At 44.9% G+C, this 17250-nt stretch overlaps 1 protein-coding gene across 1 annotated transcript in view; it reads left to right on the top strand.

Annotated features, from left to right (window-relative positions):
- Window positions 1-17250, top strand: part of XYLT1 (xylosyltransferase 1) — a 369876-nt gene that overhangs the window by 314889 nt on the left and 37737 nt on the right. Inside the window, exon 7 of the mRNA XM_050774856.1 lies at window positions 16450-16666. Coding sequence (XP_050630813.1) covers window positions 16450-16666 — 217 coding nt within the window. The remainder of the gene's footprint in view (window positions 1-16449; window positions 16667-17250) is intronic.

Raw genomic sequence — 17250 nt, 5'->3', positions numbered from 1 at the left:
TGAACAATGTCAAAAAAACAGCATCTCTACAGTTCAGCATTGAGCTGAGCCCAAGTCTCCATGACCATCCATCAGCTGGAAGGGATAGGGTCTTGAGTGCCCCCTGTAGGTGACATCACATGATGGGATTCCCTATTTCAATAGAAAATACCGTTAAAGACCGGGCACAGTGGCTTATGCCTGTAATCCCAGCACTGTGGGAGGCCAAGGCGGGCAGATCACGAGGTCAGAAGTTCGAGACCAGCCTGACCAACATGGTGAAACCCTGTCTCTATTAAAAATACAAAAATTAGCTGGGTGTGGTTGCAGGCGCCTGTAATCCCAGCTACTCAGGAGGCTGAGACAGGAGAATCTCTTGAACCTGGGAGGCGGAGGTTGGGATGAACCAAGATCACACCATTGTACTCCACCTTGGGCGACAGAGCGAGACTCCGTCTCAGAAAAAAAAAAAAAAAACGAAACATTGAAAACCAGTCCAGGGTGACTCTGACATCCAGGGGTCTTGGTCTAGTATTGCACTCGGCAGTGCTTGGGATAATTTCAGCTTGTTAACATGCATGGTTTAGCTCTCAGAGTATTTTGTTTCATCTTGTTTTCATTCAGGTGCTTTGTTTGAAAATTAATAGCCCTATTTAAAAACAGCAGTATTTCCTATGAAAATCCAGATTTCTAACCAGTCTTAAAAAATCTGAAGGTCGATTAAGTCTGTGCCTGAATTTTCTCATGGCAGTTATTTCCTGGATCTTAGGTCGCTCAGTCCTCGCCTGTCCCCGTTCCCCAACCCAGCCCCCGACCACATCTCTGTTTGTAATCTCTGCTTTAAATCTCTGCCATTGCTGGTGGGAGTGTCGTTTTGGCTGGCTGTGTGACTCAGTTTACCCACTTATCCACAGCAGGGGAGGAACAAAAGCAAGCAGGTAGCTCCATCTCCTGAGCTTTTAAGAAGTAATCCGGCTGCATGCGGTGGCTCATGCCTGTAATCCCAGCACTTTGGGAGGCCGAGGCGGGCGGATCACCTGAGGTCTGGAGTTCGAGACCAGCTTGGCTGACATGGTGAAACCCCATTTCTACTAAAAATACAAAAATTAGCCGGGTGTGGTGGTGCACACCTATAATCGCAGCTACTTGGGAGGCCGAGGCACAAGAATTGCTTGAACCTGGGAGTCGGAGGTTGCAGTGAGCGGAGATTGCACTCCAGCCTGGGCAACAGAGCAAGACTCTGTCTCAAAAAAAAAAAAAAAAGTAACCCTAGAATCCTTGTGTTGTATCATTTTTCTAGATTGAAACTTTGATTTCATTCTGCTATTTATGGATTGTTCCTGTCCTAGTCACAGCCTACCTTCTTTACATTAAAAAGGAGGCCCCTTGCTGCAACACCTGAACTCGAAGATGCTCTGGTTGAAGATGCTCTGGTTGAAGGTGCTCTGGAAATTAGCACAGATTAGTTTACTACATTCAGGCCACTAAGTAGAGAGGCCTGTCTGGATGAGTCAGAAGAATCACAGCCACTCTGTATTGTGTTCCTACTAAATGGGCCCTTTTTGTATAGGATCCAAATTTATTTTCACAGCCACTCAATGCAGCTATAAGAATTATTCTCCCCATTTGTCAAGCTTCTGGAGTTTACTTGATTTTTCTGAAGATCACGCACTGGTTAAATGCTAGAATTTGAACCCACGGTTTTCTGGCCCCAGAGCCACAGGAGCAAGGTAGGACTGTGCAAGGATTCCATGGAGGTGGTTAGTTGTCAGAAGTGGCTCGGATATTGGTGTTCCCCACCCTTAGGTAGAGAAGGAAAAACCCTTTTTCTTTTCCGGATAGCAGCTAATAGGTGATTTGTGCAAACAAAGTTGTGTCTCAAGAAGGGGTCCCATTGTAAATGAATTAACTTGTCTGTGAATTACTTGTTTCAGCCTAGTCAGGATTTATTCTCTGTGCACTATTTGTCAGGCACTGTGCTAGGAGCTGAGTAGAGCGCAAGTTAAAAGCAGGGACTGTGAGGTTTCACCTTCTGGTTTGGAATTCTGATCTACTGTGTTGCATTGGATGAGTGACTTCACCTCTCTGAGCTGGTTTCATAATATTATATGAAAATATTACTAGACCTATACTCATTTGGTCATTGAGAGGATTAAAGGAGATGCTGCATATGCAGCGTTTGGCATAGTAAATGTCTATGATGATAGTGATGTCAATGATTATGTCATTGTTATGATGAACATAGAACTAAATTGTTGCTGGTAGGAGAAAGAAGTAGATGGAGAATGGGCCTGAATTGTGCCTCTAGGTGCCTGAGTACATTTTGTATAATTGATGTGCATCCGTAATTGACAGGTGGTACCCACATGTCGCAGGACAGCATAAAGAAGTCTCAGGCTAAGGAAATGTTGCTTACTCCTCCCTCCAAGACCCTAAACCCAAAGGTCTCTTGACAGAATAGCTCACAAGTTCCAACTCTTGAGCATGAGTTCCCAGCTGGGATTTTCTCATTTACAGGAAGTTAGGGCAGTAGTTTAGCATTCATTTAATAGTAGAACAAGCCAACGTCCCATTCACTGCCACTTTCCTCTTTGTTAGCTGTGGCCTCACCTGCTGCGTGAATAAACCTACCTGTAGCCCATCATCCGTGGTCCCTCCCAAGTGACCAGAGGTGGGCATGGCTCGGCTCACATTCCTTCACTGGTGGTATGTTAGGGAGTACTCTTTTGGTGGGAAATGACAGAAACCCAGCTCAAACTAGTTTAAGGGTAAAGAACATTACCAGATCAGGTAACTAAAACATTAGGGCTGACTTCAGGTATGGCTAAATCAAGCCGCGCAAATTGTATCATCAAGCCCAGACTCTCTATTAGTTCTGTTTTTCTGTGTTCTTTTAATTTTCTGGCACTGAGTAGGGATTATTGGCAATATATTAGCCTCCTTTTATGGATAAGGGAACTGAGACTCAAAAAGGTGAAGTTACTTGGTCAAACTCACAGCACTCGTGCCCAAGTGAGTGTTCAGGGAGTCCAAGCTCATAATTCTCGCGTGATGAAGCCTCTCTGTGTTCTAGGTCTGCTTTCTCCCAATGCACTGGTGACTTTGAGGCAGCTACTCTGCTTCTCTTGACTTCATTTTCTCCCTTTGAAAAACAAGGGGGTTGAATGAGAAAGTCTCCAAATTTCCTTCCCGTTCTGATATTTCATGTGTCTGGACCAGCCCTGGTAAAAGAGGAAGTGACGGAGGCAGAGATCTTGAAAGACAGAGAGATGGGGAGGAACAAAGGCAAGCAGTGAAATACAGAATAGGCCACAGGGTGCCTCGGTTTTTAATTCCACGTAGCTCCTAATAGCAGTGTTGACCTTCTTTCTTCATCTCCAGCCTTGAGCAACCAATTTGGACTTCTGGCTCCCCCTGTGAAGAGATGGCATAAAGGCAAACTAGTATTCTAATAGCTGCCAAATTGGTCCTGATTGTTTCTGTTATTAAATGAAGGGGAGGGTTGTGTTCACTGTTTCTCCTTGCTTTCCTCCAAAAGTAAAGTCTCTAGATAGACTGCAAGACAGGTAGCACAATTGTCATTTTCCCAGGCAGCCCCAGCAGGGCTTGCGGAAGCAGGTGCCCGCACATTTACTCTCAGCCTGAATAATCAGGTCTTTGGAAACATCCCTACAAGTCTCTGGCCTTGGCTCAGGGAGCATCAGAGAAGGTTTTCAAATCTCTGGAACCTGTTCAAGTCTCAGCGTGTGAGGACAGGACCCTTCCAGGGAGCTGGAAAGTGAAAATTGGAGTTTCTCTGGGCCTTTTCCTTCCCTGGTTGATCTAATTTCTCCACTTCATCCAGGGTCACCAGGGCACCCGTGTTAGCCCTGGGACACAGTGTGTGAAGCGCAAGAGCGTAGATGCTGGAATCCAGCCGCCCGGGTCGAAATGCCAGCTCTTCTAGACCACCGCCATGGGATGTCAGCAAATGGCTTTGACTGGCCATGCCTCTATTTCTCCATCTTTATAAAATTCAAATAATGATAATGCGAATGGGGAGATGGAGCATCCTCACTGACCACGGGAAGACCCCGCGCTGGGCGCATTCCAGTCCATTTTCTCATTTCACCCTCATTTAGCAGGTGTTACCCCATTTCAGAAATGAATACAGCTGAGATTGGAGAGTCGCTTTACCTTACTCAAGGCCCTACAGCTAGTGAACGACAGAGCTGAGATGGAACCTCGTTCCGTCTGACTTTAAGGCCTGTGTTCTTGTATTACTCCATAGTGACTACATTTGAGAGGACCTGCAGGTTTATGCTCTTAAGGTGTGCAGATGAAAGAAAATCCTGCTGAATGTAAATAGAAATATCTTTTTGCATGGGTAGGGACAGGTCCTTCCCCTACTTTCTAGGGTCAGCCTTTTCCAAAGTGTGTTCATGTGCCACCAGGGACATGGGAGATTCTTTTGGGTCCTTTGTAAGTGGGTATGCTATGAAAGTTAGGTATTGATCTTATGTGTGTCAACAAATTTATAAAATTAGCCATTCCAACCCGTGACTTATGGATATTAGGCTTCAAATAAGGCTACATTGAAAGAAAACAGTTGAAGCTGTTTAAAGTTGGCTTAGAGGCCAGGTGCAGTGGCTCACACCTGTAATCCTAACACCTTGGGAGGCTGATGTAGGAGGATCGCTTAAGGCCAGGAGTTTGAGGCTTGCACCACTGCACTGCAGCCTGGGTGACAAAGCGAGATCGTGTCTCTAAAAATAATAAAGTTGGCTTAGAGCGGAATATTCAGGGGCCTCTTGTATAGGATGCTACATAAAGCACATAACATAGCAGTTAAGAATCCAGGCTCTGGAGCCAGACTGTGAAGTTTCACGGGCCAGCTCTAATGCCCACTCACAGTGTGTGACCGTGGGTAAGTTAGATGAGTTACATGTGTATCAGTTTTCTCATCTGGAAGATGGGAATGATGATAATCATACCAATCCCATAGAGTTGTTGCACGAATTAATATATGGAAAAGCCCTTGGGGACAGTTAGTTGTGCCTATTAAGTGGATGATGATCATAATGGTGGTGGTGGTAGTGGTGGTGATGATGGTGTTGTTGACAGGAGAAAAATCTTAATGATAATATACACATGATTAAGGTGTTACAAAAATGCTCAATAACTCTTATGTTCAACAACTCTCATGTCCACGGGGGACATGGGAAATTCTTTTGGGCCCTTTGTAAGTGGGCATGTGATGAGAGTTAGGTATTGACCTTACGTGTATCGACAGTTTATAAAATTAGCCACTCCAACCCACGAGTTATGGATATCACGCTTAAAATAAGGCGAAGCATAGTAAGAGAAACAGCGATCATTTCAAATATGCGAAAGCCAGGCAGGTAGATTCCAGCCCCAGGTCAGAAGTGGTATAGAGAAGTTTCTCTTCTCCGGTCTGAACCCCATCGGCCAGAGGCAGCACTCTCCTGTTGGAGGCTGGGGTGGCATCTGAGCTGCCTCCCTAGCTCCCCTTTTCTGACATTGAACTAATCATCAGACCCAAACCTCCTTTGATGTATAAACAAGCAAATGTTTAACCAAAAGTTGGCAAATCAGTCGAGAGCCTGGCCAGGAACCTCCTCCAGGCAAATCCACTTTCGGGAGGCCCTTTGGTGCCAGCTTGCTTATTGAGAGAAGAGCTCTTTCTGGCTAACTTGTAGCTCCATGATTGATGCGAGGAGATAATTAATATCTCATCTCCAATAGGGAAAGCAGATTGCATTTCTCTTTTGCTTTCCTTAAACCCAGCCGATGCGTTCATGACTGTTTGCATGTTCACTTTATTTAATCCAATTATAGCAGCCACGTCAAAATAAAGTCTGGCAGTATGTAGGCACCCACACAAAACTGCACACGCATACCGCCCTGGGCCTCAGCCTGTGTTTTTAGGTCATCTTTAGAACTTTTCTTCCTTCCAAACAATACACAAAGAAGTTCGACAAAAGGCTAGACGGGAAGTACACACACAGTGTCATCTCTGAAAGGTAGAGTATGATTTTTATTTTCTTCTTTGCATTTTTTTATGTTCCAAGCCATCTATGAAGGCTCTGCCTTCCTTTTATAATCAGGAAAAAAGGCAGTAAACAATGTTTTTAAAAATACATGAAATGCGGAAAACCAATTAGCCCTCAACAGACCTTTAGACGCTTCGCGGTGCAAGCTGATTCAGAGACGTGAGCCCTGTGAAGAATGTGAGCCACCAAGCGCAGGTACTCCAGCCTCAGGATTCAGGCCACTGACTCGGCATTTCCACTTGAGCTTCTTTTTCTTCCCTCCTTGAATGTCAAACCTAAGTCAGCTTTCTCCACATAGGGCAGCAATTATAACTGGTACATGTGCCACTGATTGTCGTAAGCACCTTACAGATATTTACTCTTTCTACAACAACCCCATGACATAAGTGCGATCATTCTCATGCCCATTTTCCAGAAGGGAATACTGAGGCTGGAAAGATTAAATAACACACAGCTCATAGGTGGCGACACAGACTTGAAGCCAAGCAGAGTGACTCCAAAGTCGGGATTCTTTTTATTTTTCTTTTTGAGACAGAGTCTTGCTCCGTCACCCAGGCTGGGGTGCAATCTCAGCTCACTCCAACCTCCACCTCCAAAGTTCAAGCGATTCTCCTGCCTCAGTCTCCCAAATAGCTGGGATTATAGGCACATGCCACCATGCCTCGCTAATTTTTGTAGTTTCAGTAGAGGTGGGGTTTCACCATATTGTCCAGGCTGGTCTCAAACTCTTGAGCTCAAGTGATCCGCCTCTCTGGACCTCCCAAAGTGCTGGGATTACAGGCATTAGCCACCACGCCCAGCCTGAAGTCAGGATGCTTAACCACCGTGTTGCACTGACTCCCTCAGGGTGCTGACTTTGGAGTTTCCCTCCATATCCAAGCCACGTGGACTTGTGGGTGGTATGTCCCTTCCACCAATCAGATCAAGTCAGCCACTGTGAAGAGAGGTTGTGAAGCTGAGGACTTCTCTGTAGCTTCTTTTGTCAGCCACAGGGCCCTTGCACTTTCAATTTTCTGTCACTCATAAAGGCCTTCCCCATAACTCCTTAGAGGACTGATGCCTTCTCTTTGAGCTCGCGTGCCACCTGCTCCTCAGCGAAGCCTTCCGCAATGATCTCCACTAATTAAACCCCTGTCTCTTTATTTTCTACCATGACCCCCATATTTGTTCCTATATAGCATGTAATTGTATATTTGTGTTTCATATTTCTCGATGTCTACTTACTTATTAGAACCTTGTGGCTAGAGTGTGGAATGCAGAGCCTGACTACTATGGCTTGAATCCCCTCCTTGCCACTCACCAGCTGTGTGGATCTTGGGAAATTTACTTAACCTTTCTGTGTCTCTGTTCCTTCATTTGTAAAATGAGCCCTCATGGGGCTGCAGTGAATTCTAAACAAAAGAATATATATTAAGGGCATAGAACAGAGCCTAGAATGTAGTATATGCTCAATAAATGGTAGCTGTTATTATTTAGGCTTTTTGTCTCACCTAAAAGAGAGAGAAGGGCAGGGGTGATGGCCATCTTATTTAGAACCGTTTTCTCAGTGCATAGAGCAGGGCCTGGAATATCAAAGGTGCTCTCTAGTGCTGCTAAAAGAATGAAGTCTCCAGGCCTTCTTGCTCTTCCAGCTACTGTAGGATAGAGAGGCATGACAGTTGACTCCAGTTCAGACCAGGAAGCGGCACAGCCTACCCTGGGCCTGAGAGAGATGGCTAGCAGGGGCCCTGTGGAACTGCCAAACTTCAAAATCAGTGAGCTCAATCCCCGCGAGCTCATCCAGAGCTTGGACAGAGTTAGAAGGATGGCCAAGACACTTGTCACCTTCATGCCACAACCATGGCTATGGCACAACAAAAATGAGGGCTTCTGTCCTTGGTGCTGAAATATCATTGCTCTGCCAGACAAAAGGATTTCTTCTTAGCCATGGAGGTGTCCTATGTACCTGTCTACCAAATCCCAGAAGAGAGAAGAGGACAGATAGAAATTCACCTTGATAAAGGAAAAAAACATAAAGCATCACAATGAACATCATGGAGCCCTTACTATGTGCTAAGCACTGTGCTAAGCCCTCCCTGTATACAAGCTCATTTGAATCATCACACCAGCTCTATGAATTAGGTATTGTGATCACCGTTTCCCCTGTGAGAAACCAAAGTGCCACATGATTAAAGTTGTCCAAGGTTAGTAGAATACACAAGACTTGGGCCAAGTAATCTGGCTCCAGGTCTCAAAATCTTGCCCCTGCATCCCAATAGAATAATATTTAGCTGCGACTTTGTGCCAATAGAGAAAAATCTCAGGCAGGTAAACTGCCCATTCCTCAGAGCCTAGGAAGAGATGTGTGAGCCTGTTCACATAGCTGACTGATTTCATGCGTTGTGGGTATGATTTATTCCATGACTTTATTTTTTAACTAAAATCGTGACGTTGTACTTACGCTGAAAGAGTAATCTAGATTCAATAACAGATTACCAGACAGGAAAACAGAAAAAGGAAGATTTTGTTTTTTCTAGGCAGTATGACTTTGGATGTATCATTTGTACTTTCGGTCTCAGGCTTTTTTTTTTTTTTTTTTTTTAATTTGTAGCATTAGCTGTATTGGCTGCTTGCGAAGATTCCTTCTTGCTCAAACATGCTGTAAACTGGAAGAGCAGAGCTATTCCTTCTAAAAAAAGTGGAACAGCTTAATTTTGGAATAATTCCACACTCGATGAATATGCCAAGATTGTAGCCAGTGAATTAACTGAATTGAGAAACTTCTTTATCATCCACCTTTTCTGACATTATTTCCAAAAGCCATAGATGGTTTTTTTTTAAACTGACTTCTCCCATGGGGGAGAATCAGGACTCCTTCCCACCTTCTGTCTAGTTAACTGTGATGGTCAGCTGAGTAGATTTGGTCCCTGGGATGTCCCAATAGGATGATATATAGCTGTGACTTTTTCCCATAGTGTGCTAATAGGTAAAAATATCAGGAAGGTAAACTGCCCCTTCCTCAGAGCCTAGGAAGTAAAGCTGAATGTAAATGATTTCATATCTGACCTCAGGTAGAAGACAGATGTCTTCTAGCGGTCTGGCAGAATGATTCTTCCAAAGCCAACAATAAGCCCTTTTCTTTTGATTCTCTCTCATTTCTGGGCATTGTCTCTTTCAAGCATTAGAAATCACAGATCTGTTGTTTCTCTCTTTTTGGTGGGACTATGGTGAATCAGGGCATCAAAGATGGCAGAGTTTAAGAGCTTGCAGTGGATCCAGCTAGACCTGCTTTTAAATTCAAGACTTCTGGCTGTGTGACCTTGGGAAAGTTATGTAACTTTTCTGAGCTTCAATTTTCTTTTCTGTTACATGTGTGTTAGAAGGATCTGATACCTAGTTAACAAATGTCTGTGACTTCCTGATTGCCCAACAGGTGTGGCTGTTATCCTTCCCTTTGTTCACTTATTCAGTAAATATTTATCAAGCACCAGTTGTACGGTAGGCACCGATCTAAGCAGTATGGATACAGCAGTGAACAAAAATAGACAAAAATTTCTGCCGTCTTACATCTATTGAGCGGAAATGGACAACAGACTAAATAAATATCTTGTACATTGTGTTAGAAAGTGAAAAGTCCTGTGGAGAAATACAAAGCATGAGAGGAGGATGGAGGATGCCAGGTTTGGGGGAGGGATGGTTGAGTCGGTTCATTGCTTGGGTGAACAGTGCTTACTAAACACTTTGCAAGGCCCTCTGAGAAGCATCATCCATCACACTTTTGCAGCTGATTCAGGAGGCTGTCAAGACAGGTGTCAGGGGGCTCATCTTACAGATGAGGAAACTGGCATTCAGAGAGGTTAAGCCAGCCCCACACCTCATAGCCTGCGAACGCAGAGGCAGGATTAGTACCTAGATCACCCAGTGTCTGTTTGCTGTAGTGTCACCTGTTGCCCCAGTTGCCCCAGGTAACCTACTCAATGGGAAATGAAGAGGAAGAGCGCATCACTGGGCACCTTTTGTATATTGCGCTTATTGTTACATATCTGCACTCCATGCCTCAGGTGAGAGAGCCGTGCGCCACTTGTCGGTGAGCCGTATTTTATAAAGTCACCCAGGTGTTCACTGACTTACCTTGCCTTCCAATTTTACCTTTTCAAGTTACGGTAAAGAAAGGGAAGAAAAAACGCAAATCCCTGCCCAAACAGCTGATGCCTCTCCCCTGGTAGATAGCCAGTTGCTGGGCCTCTGCCACCATCTCCTAGTCCAAAACTAAGTCCCCGTTCACCCCTCTGACTCCAGAAACTCTTCTGAGACCTCGGGAATTAGCTGTCTCCGTTTACTCTTAGTTAACCAAAGCATGCATTTGCAGCATTTCCGTTTTTGAATGCAGTAAATACAGCAACCCATCTCCCAATCCCATGAATATTTCATTTTGGAGATGACTGCATAAATATTGTATTTGAATATTATGGTCTGGGACATCACATTAAAATTGCAAGACGATGCTATTATCCCATATAATGGAACATGAAATTAAAAACCTGGTGCATGGAAAGAAAAATTTTGCTAGTCCTCTCACCTGTATTTCTTGTCTCTTTCTCTCTCTCACGGTTAATCTGGTAACCATGTAAGTTTGAATACAAATTATCTAAAATTGAAAGTTTCAAGCATGGTTAAGTGCACCGACTGGACATTTTTGTATAATTAGCACTAGCCAGGTTCAAGGCAGGGTTTTATTTTCCTAAACTCAGGGACTTCCTTTAATGGCCCAGTGAGCGCTCGGTTACATTTCAGTGGGTTAATACTGTGAGTATTACGAAAAATCTTCACTGAGTTCCTCCCCAGTAAGAACATGACTTTGCTAATGAGCTTGGATTATCTGTCTTCCGTTGTCTTTCTGACCCCGTAGGGATTTAACTTTACAACCCAGACGTAGCCCAACTTTGTAATTTACCAAGAGGGAAACTGAGACTCAGAGAGGACTCCTCTCCAGCAAGAACATGGCTTTGCTAATAAGCTGAGATTTTGCATGTGGAAAGATATGTTAGAGAAAGAGCAAGACCCGTGACATTGGACACCTGGGTATTTTGGTTGGTTCTGCCCTTATGTTGAGTCCTCTGTGTGTCCTTAGAAAAGTTGCCAGTCTTCTCCAGGCTCCCATGTATCCATATGAGATGTATTGTTTGCCCCACACCCTTCTCCTCAGTATAACAAAGTGACTTACAGAATGTCAAAGCTGGAGAGTACCTTGGGAATTACCTAACCCAGTATCATTATGACTGGACCGGTGGCTTAGGGACTGTATTCATCCTAGAGAGATGTTTTATTTAACCAGAGACACTTTTTTGTTTTAAAGGAATGGAAGTGCATTTCAGAATGTGTGTCCTTCACTGCTCTGCTAATTTCATCACTGCTTGTTTTTTCATACCCAGGCTGCTTCACACGCTTCCATTATCTGTCTGACCCCCCTATAGGGATCTAACTTGACAACCCAGATCTACACCAACTTTGTATTTTACCAAGGAACAAACTGAAACTCAAGAGAGGACTCCTTAACATTTTGAGGTCACCCAGCTGGTGACAGGTAAAGCCACACTGCCCCGTAGATGAAAGGCACATTTCAGCCAAATTAAGTCTGTTCCCTGCCAGCATCATCGTCATCGCCGTTTCATTACACCGTCATCCATTTTGTGATGACTTAGATGTATTATGCCATTATCTTCCATAGTAGCCAATGTCTAGAGGTAGGCTTTCTGCTCATGCAGAAAAGAAAGTGCTAAGAATGTAGGTTTACTAATGAGGTTTCAAGTCATTCCCTTGAGTAGATGTCAGTGGATTTGTGGGAAGCCCAGTGAGGGGGGAGTTCTTTCTGGAATTCAGCTTGACTAACAAGGCAGGACCATCTTCAGCTTCCAAACCCTGAAGTCAGTAGACTTTTCTTGAGCAGTTGACCTGCACTGTCCTAGGACCTGAAAGGGAGGCACAAAGTCTGAAGCCAAGGTGTGTTGTAGTGAGAACCAAGGCTATCTGCGAGGAGACAGGTGACTCCAGTCTGAAGACAGAGTAATGAGGTCTGTTGTAGAAATGCAGACAGCTCTAGAACTCTAAGCAGACTGGCCTAGTGGAAGAGGAGGCATTTTTGTGCCACAGCCCTGGCTACCTGCCCTGTCTCGAGCCTGAGAACCTCCCCACACATCATGGTTGTGACGAAGTTGAAATCATTCAGGCATGTATTAGGAGTTTTTCAAACGCAAGTGAGGAATCTCATCTCAAAAATGCCTTTAAATACGTTACACACAAGTCTGGGAGAGGGTCAGGCACAGTGAGATCCAGAATCGCAAGTGAACCCATCAAGCCCTTGGCACTGTGTCTTTCTGTCTCCTATTTCCAGTTTGCTGCATTGTCAGACAACCTATATATTCATGGTGATGAGATGGCTACCAGCAGCCCTAGGCTCACATCCTCCGTGCCAGAAATCTCATAGAAAAGCCCCTCCTTCTCAGTAACTCCAGCAACAATCCAAGACCTAGTCTCAGACCCAGCTTGCATTGATGGCCCATCCCTGAACTGATTTATGGAGGCCAGACAGTTGGGATGCTCTGATCCATCCTGGGTCATGTTCCCACCCCTGGTGCTACAGGGAGGATACAAACCCAAGTAAACTGAGAGTTAAGGATGAGTCCAAAGTCAAGCAACATGTGGTTCCCAGGGAAATCATAAATGGATGCTGAGCAGGCAAAAACAAGGCATGGAGCACCGACATCTGCTGCAGCATGGATGAACCTGGAAAACATTATGCCAAGCAAAAGATGCAGACCCAAAAGGCCATATATTGTATGACTGCCTTTATATGAACTATCTAGAATTGGTAAATCCATAGAGGCAGGAGACAGACTGATGGTTACCAGGGGCTAGCATGAATGGGGAGTGGCTGCCTAATGTGTATGGGGTGTTCTTTTGGGGACTGATGAAATGTTTTGAAGCTAGGCAGGGGTGACAGTTGGATAGCATTGTTAATGAACTAATTCCACTAAACTGTACACCTTAAAATGCTTAATTTTAAATCACTGCTGTCCTAACAGGGCCCCTGGCCCCACTCCAGTCTGCATGGAGCCTGCATGGAATAGGCACTTGGTGCCGCCTGTAGCAATCCACACAGTGCCTTTGTGGAAAATAGAAAAGGCAGCTCTTCCTCAAGACACTTAGATCCCATTGATCATAAAATCATTTCTTGGTCTCTCGTTGTTTTACATTGTGTGGATGTCAGCTTTATTAAAAACGTATGACCTTCCCAGTCTGTCATCTGCCCAGAGCAATCTCCCAATGAAGCCAAACTGGTCTGCTCCTCAGGCCGCTGATTAGTCTGTTTTCTGTCTAGAATGTCCATTTTCTCTCCTCCCTGCAGCCCTCCCAGCCTGACTCAGGCCCTGCCTCATCCGTGACGCCATTCCTGACCACCGACCAAGTCCACAGCATGCTGGCTTTTCAGCCTTGCTCTAGTCCCCATTTTTCCAGAAGTTCCTCAAAACTCATTTAACCTGTGGTTGCATGTGCCTGTATCGCATTTGCGCAGTGAGACTGTGAATTCCTACGAGATAAAGCCTGTTGTTTATAGTGTTTCCTGTCTTCCACTGTACCCACCACAAGGCTGGGAGTGTGGTAGGTGCTGGACATGCGTTTGCTTATTGATGGATTGAGTATCTATCCATTCTGCGAATACTCACTAAGCATTTACGGTGTGCCAGGCACATAGTGATAAGCAAAAACAAGAACCACCCTAGCTACCTGAAACTTACAGTCTACTGGAAAGGGTACACAGTAATCACAGAAATGTGCTATGGCAAGTTGCTGAGTTCATACACATGTAAAACAGGGTTAATAAAAGTACTGTCTGTGGGGTTTTCATGAAAGTTAAAGTAGATAATCCACATAAAGCCCTTGGAATGATAATGCTCATATGTTTTCATTGTCATGGTGATGGTGGTAGTGATAATGGGAATGAAGATGGTGGTGATACTGAAATCGGTGATGATGGTTGTGATGGTGGTGATGATGACGATGATGGTGATGACAGTGGTGATAATGAAAATGGTGATGATGGTAGTAATGACGATGGTGGTAGGACAGTGATGATAATGAAAATGGTGACGATGGTAATGGCAATGATGGTGGAAGAAATCACAGTGTTGTAAGACTGTAAGGACTGCGAGAGTAACTTTTGGTCTGCAATCTGATCGATGAATTGAAGTTCACTCGGGGGAGAGGAAGAGGACGATCATTCCCAGCACATACAGAATCCATGACCAGAAGGCACGTGTGTAAGGAAGCTGTGGTGGTGTGGAGAAGCATTCATATGATAGAGTTATTTATAAGGGCTTGAAAAGTCCAGAGTCCTGGTCATGTGTAAGGGCTAGCAGGCTCAAGGAGCAGAAAGATCCCTGGGTTCAACTCGAGACTGTAAGCTCCCATCTAAATAGCTCCTTGGGAGCAGAGATCATCCTTACTTCTCATTGACCCCCACCATGAGCCAGCACAGTACCTGGCACATAATATGTGAAAATGGTGATAGTGGTGGTGATGATGAAGATGGAGATGATGATGATGATGGTGGCAGTAACAGTGATGATAATGAAAATGGTGATGATGGTAATGGCAATGATGATTACGTGTGCAATGAATGCTAACTGCTAATGGACTGAGCATTTGGGTCAAAAGGCTTGGTTCTAGCTCTGTCTACCCTTCCGACACGCCCATGTCACCAGCTCTGGGACCTGAACAGCTTTGGTTTCTGCATCTACAAAATAGGAAATGCCAACTCTGCCCAGCCTGCCTTGCAAAATTCCAAACAAGATGATTATATGTATATAGTTCCTAAAGTAGGAGTTATTAATCTAGGGTTCATGGGAAAAATTCAGGAGAGGTTTGTGACTTTGGATGAGAAGAAAATGGTATCTTTTTTTAGTGAAATTTCAACTGAAATCTAGCTAAATGTAGGTAACAAATCACAGTAGTGTTAGCAGTAACTGACTCAGTCACCAGTAGGAATCACCTATTTTCCTATCACATTATAGTTGATGCGGATACCTCTAAATATCATTTATGCTCACCACTACTTCAGAATTACAGGAGGTAGGCCGGGCGTGGTGGCTCACACCTGTAATCCCAGCACTTTGGGAGGCCGAGGTGGGCGGATCATCTGAGGTCAGGAGTTCAAGACCAGCCTGGCCAACATGGTGAAACCCCATCTCTACTAAAAAGACAAAAAAAATTTTAGCTGGGTGAGGTGGCGCATGCCTGTAATCCTAGCTACTTGGAAGGCTGAGGCAGGAGAATCACTTGAACCCAGGAAGTGGAGGTTGCGGTGAGCCAAGATCACGCCACTGCACTCCAACCTGAGCTACAGAGTGAGACCCTGTCTCAAAACAAAAACAAAAACTATATATGTGTGTGTGTGTGTGTGTGTGTGTGTGTATAAAATCATACATTCAGTGTTTTGAAATGTATTTTGTAATCCAGGCCCTATGCAGTAGCTCACACCTATAATCCCAGCACTTTGAGAGGCCAAGGCAGGAGGATCGCTTGAGGCCGAGTTTTACGCCAGCCTAAGCAACATCGTGAGACCCCGTCTCTACAAAAAATTTAAGCAGCAGCCAGACATGGTGGTGCACGCCTGTAATCCCAGTGCTTTGGGGACCTGAAGCCAGAAATTCGAGACCAATCTAGACAACATAGTGAGATCCCACCTCTCCAAAAATAACTTTCAAAATCAGTTCTATCTACTCAGGAGCCTGAGGCAGGAGGGTCACGTGAGCCCAGGAGTTTGAGGCTGCGGGGAGCTAGGATCACACCAGTGCTCTCCAGCCTAGGCAACAGAACATGACCCTGTCTCAAAAAATTAAAATTTAAAAAATGTTGTAATCCTGTTTATTATGTGTGAGTCAAGAAGCACAGGCATTACTATATATCAGAACTTTGGTGGGATTTTTATTATTCACTGTTTCATAACTCTGTATATTTTATCGTATGCATCGAAGAGCACTGTTCTGAGATAAGGATCCATAGTCTGCATTCACTAAACTGCCAAGGCCTCTAGGCATAAGGAGATTATTGCCAAAGTTCTCTGGAGAAGGAGTAGCTGTAGCAGATCATCATTGTCATCTGGCTGTGCTGGGTAAATCCCCTGGGCTCTCTAAGCCTCAGTGCCCTCATATGGAAATTGGGGGTCAAATAGTACCTGCCTCATAGGGAGAAATACAGTGACGTGCCTCACTTGTGGGGATCAACTGATAAACTCCACGCAGAGCCCTGGCTCAGTGCCTGGCACACAGCAGGCACTCAAAAAATGCCGTCATCGCTATGATTGTGTTTTGTTTGGACTCTGGCTGGAGTTCTGTCTTTCACGACACCTCTGGGCTAAGGGCAGCTTTCTCTCTCCCAGGTTCATTCGGAAGCAGGGCCTGGATCGGCTCTTCCTGGAGTGCGACGCTCACATGTGGCGCCTGGGAGATCGGCGGATCCCAGAGGGCATCGCCGTGGATGGTGGCTCGGACTGGTTCCTGCTAAACCGGAAGTTTGTAGAGTATGTGACGTTCTCCACAGACGATCTGGTGACCAAGATGAAACAGTTCTACTCCTACACCCTGCTTCCTGCCGAGGTGAGTATCTGGGAAAAAATTCCCAAGAAAGGTAGGGGCTTGTTCTAGCCTTTGTGGCAAAGCAGATGCTGAATTTTTGGCAAAGAGATTCTGGGTCCACCTACATTGTCCTCTACACATGCAGACATCCTTGCTGTCTTAGCAGGGTCCCTGATCTCCCTCCAGTCTGCACAGAGGCTGCGTGGAGTAGACACACGGTGCCACCACCAGCAGTCCACACAGTCTTTGTGCAAAATAGAAAAGGCAGCTTTTCCTCAAGATACTTGGCTTTCATTGGTCATAAAAATCACACGATATACAGATTTTGTTAGAACAAGAATCTTACTGCTATTTTCCAGAAAACTGTTATTTTAAAAACCCTTCTGATATCCACAATGCTGACGGCACCCCTAAAAGGTATGTAGCACATAACCTGCACAACTGTAAATGCTGACCTTTTCAGGACATACCCACATCGACTTTTCTTTTTTTTGTTTGAGACAGAGTCTCCCTCTGTCACCCAGGCTGGAGTGCAGTGGCTCAATCTCTGCTCACTGCAACCTCCACCTCCCAGGTTCAAGCAGTTCTGCTGCCTCAGCCTCCCG

This window comes from Macaca thibetana, chromosome 20 (genome assembly GCF_024542745.1).
Source record: "Macaca thibetana thibetana isolate TM-01 chromosome 20, ASM2454274v1, whole genome shotgun sequence".
Taxonomy (NCBI): Eukaryota; Metazoa; Chordata; class Mammalia; order Primates; family Cercopithecidae; genus Macaca; species Macaca thibetana.
This window is presented reverse-complemented; position numbering and strand designations above follow the sequence as displayed.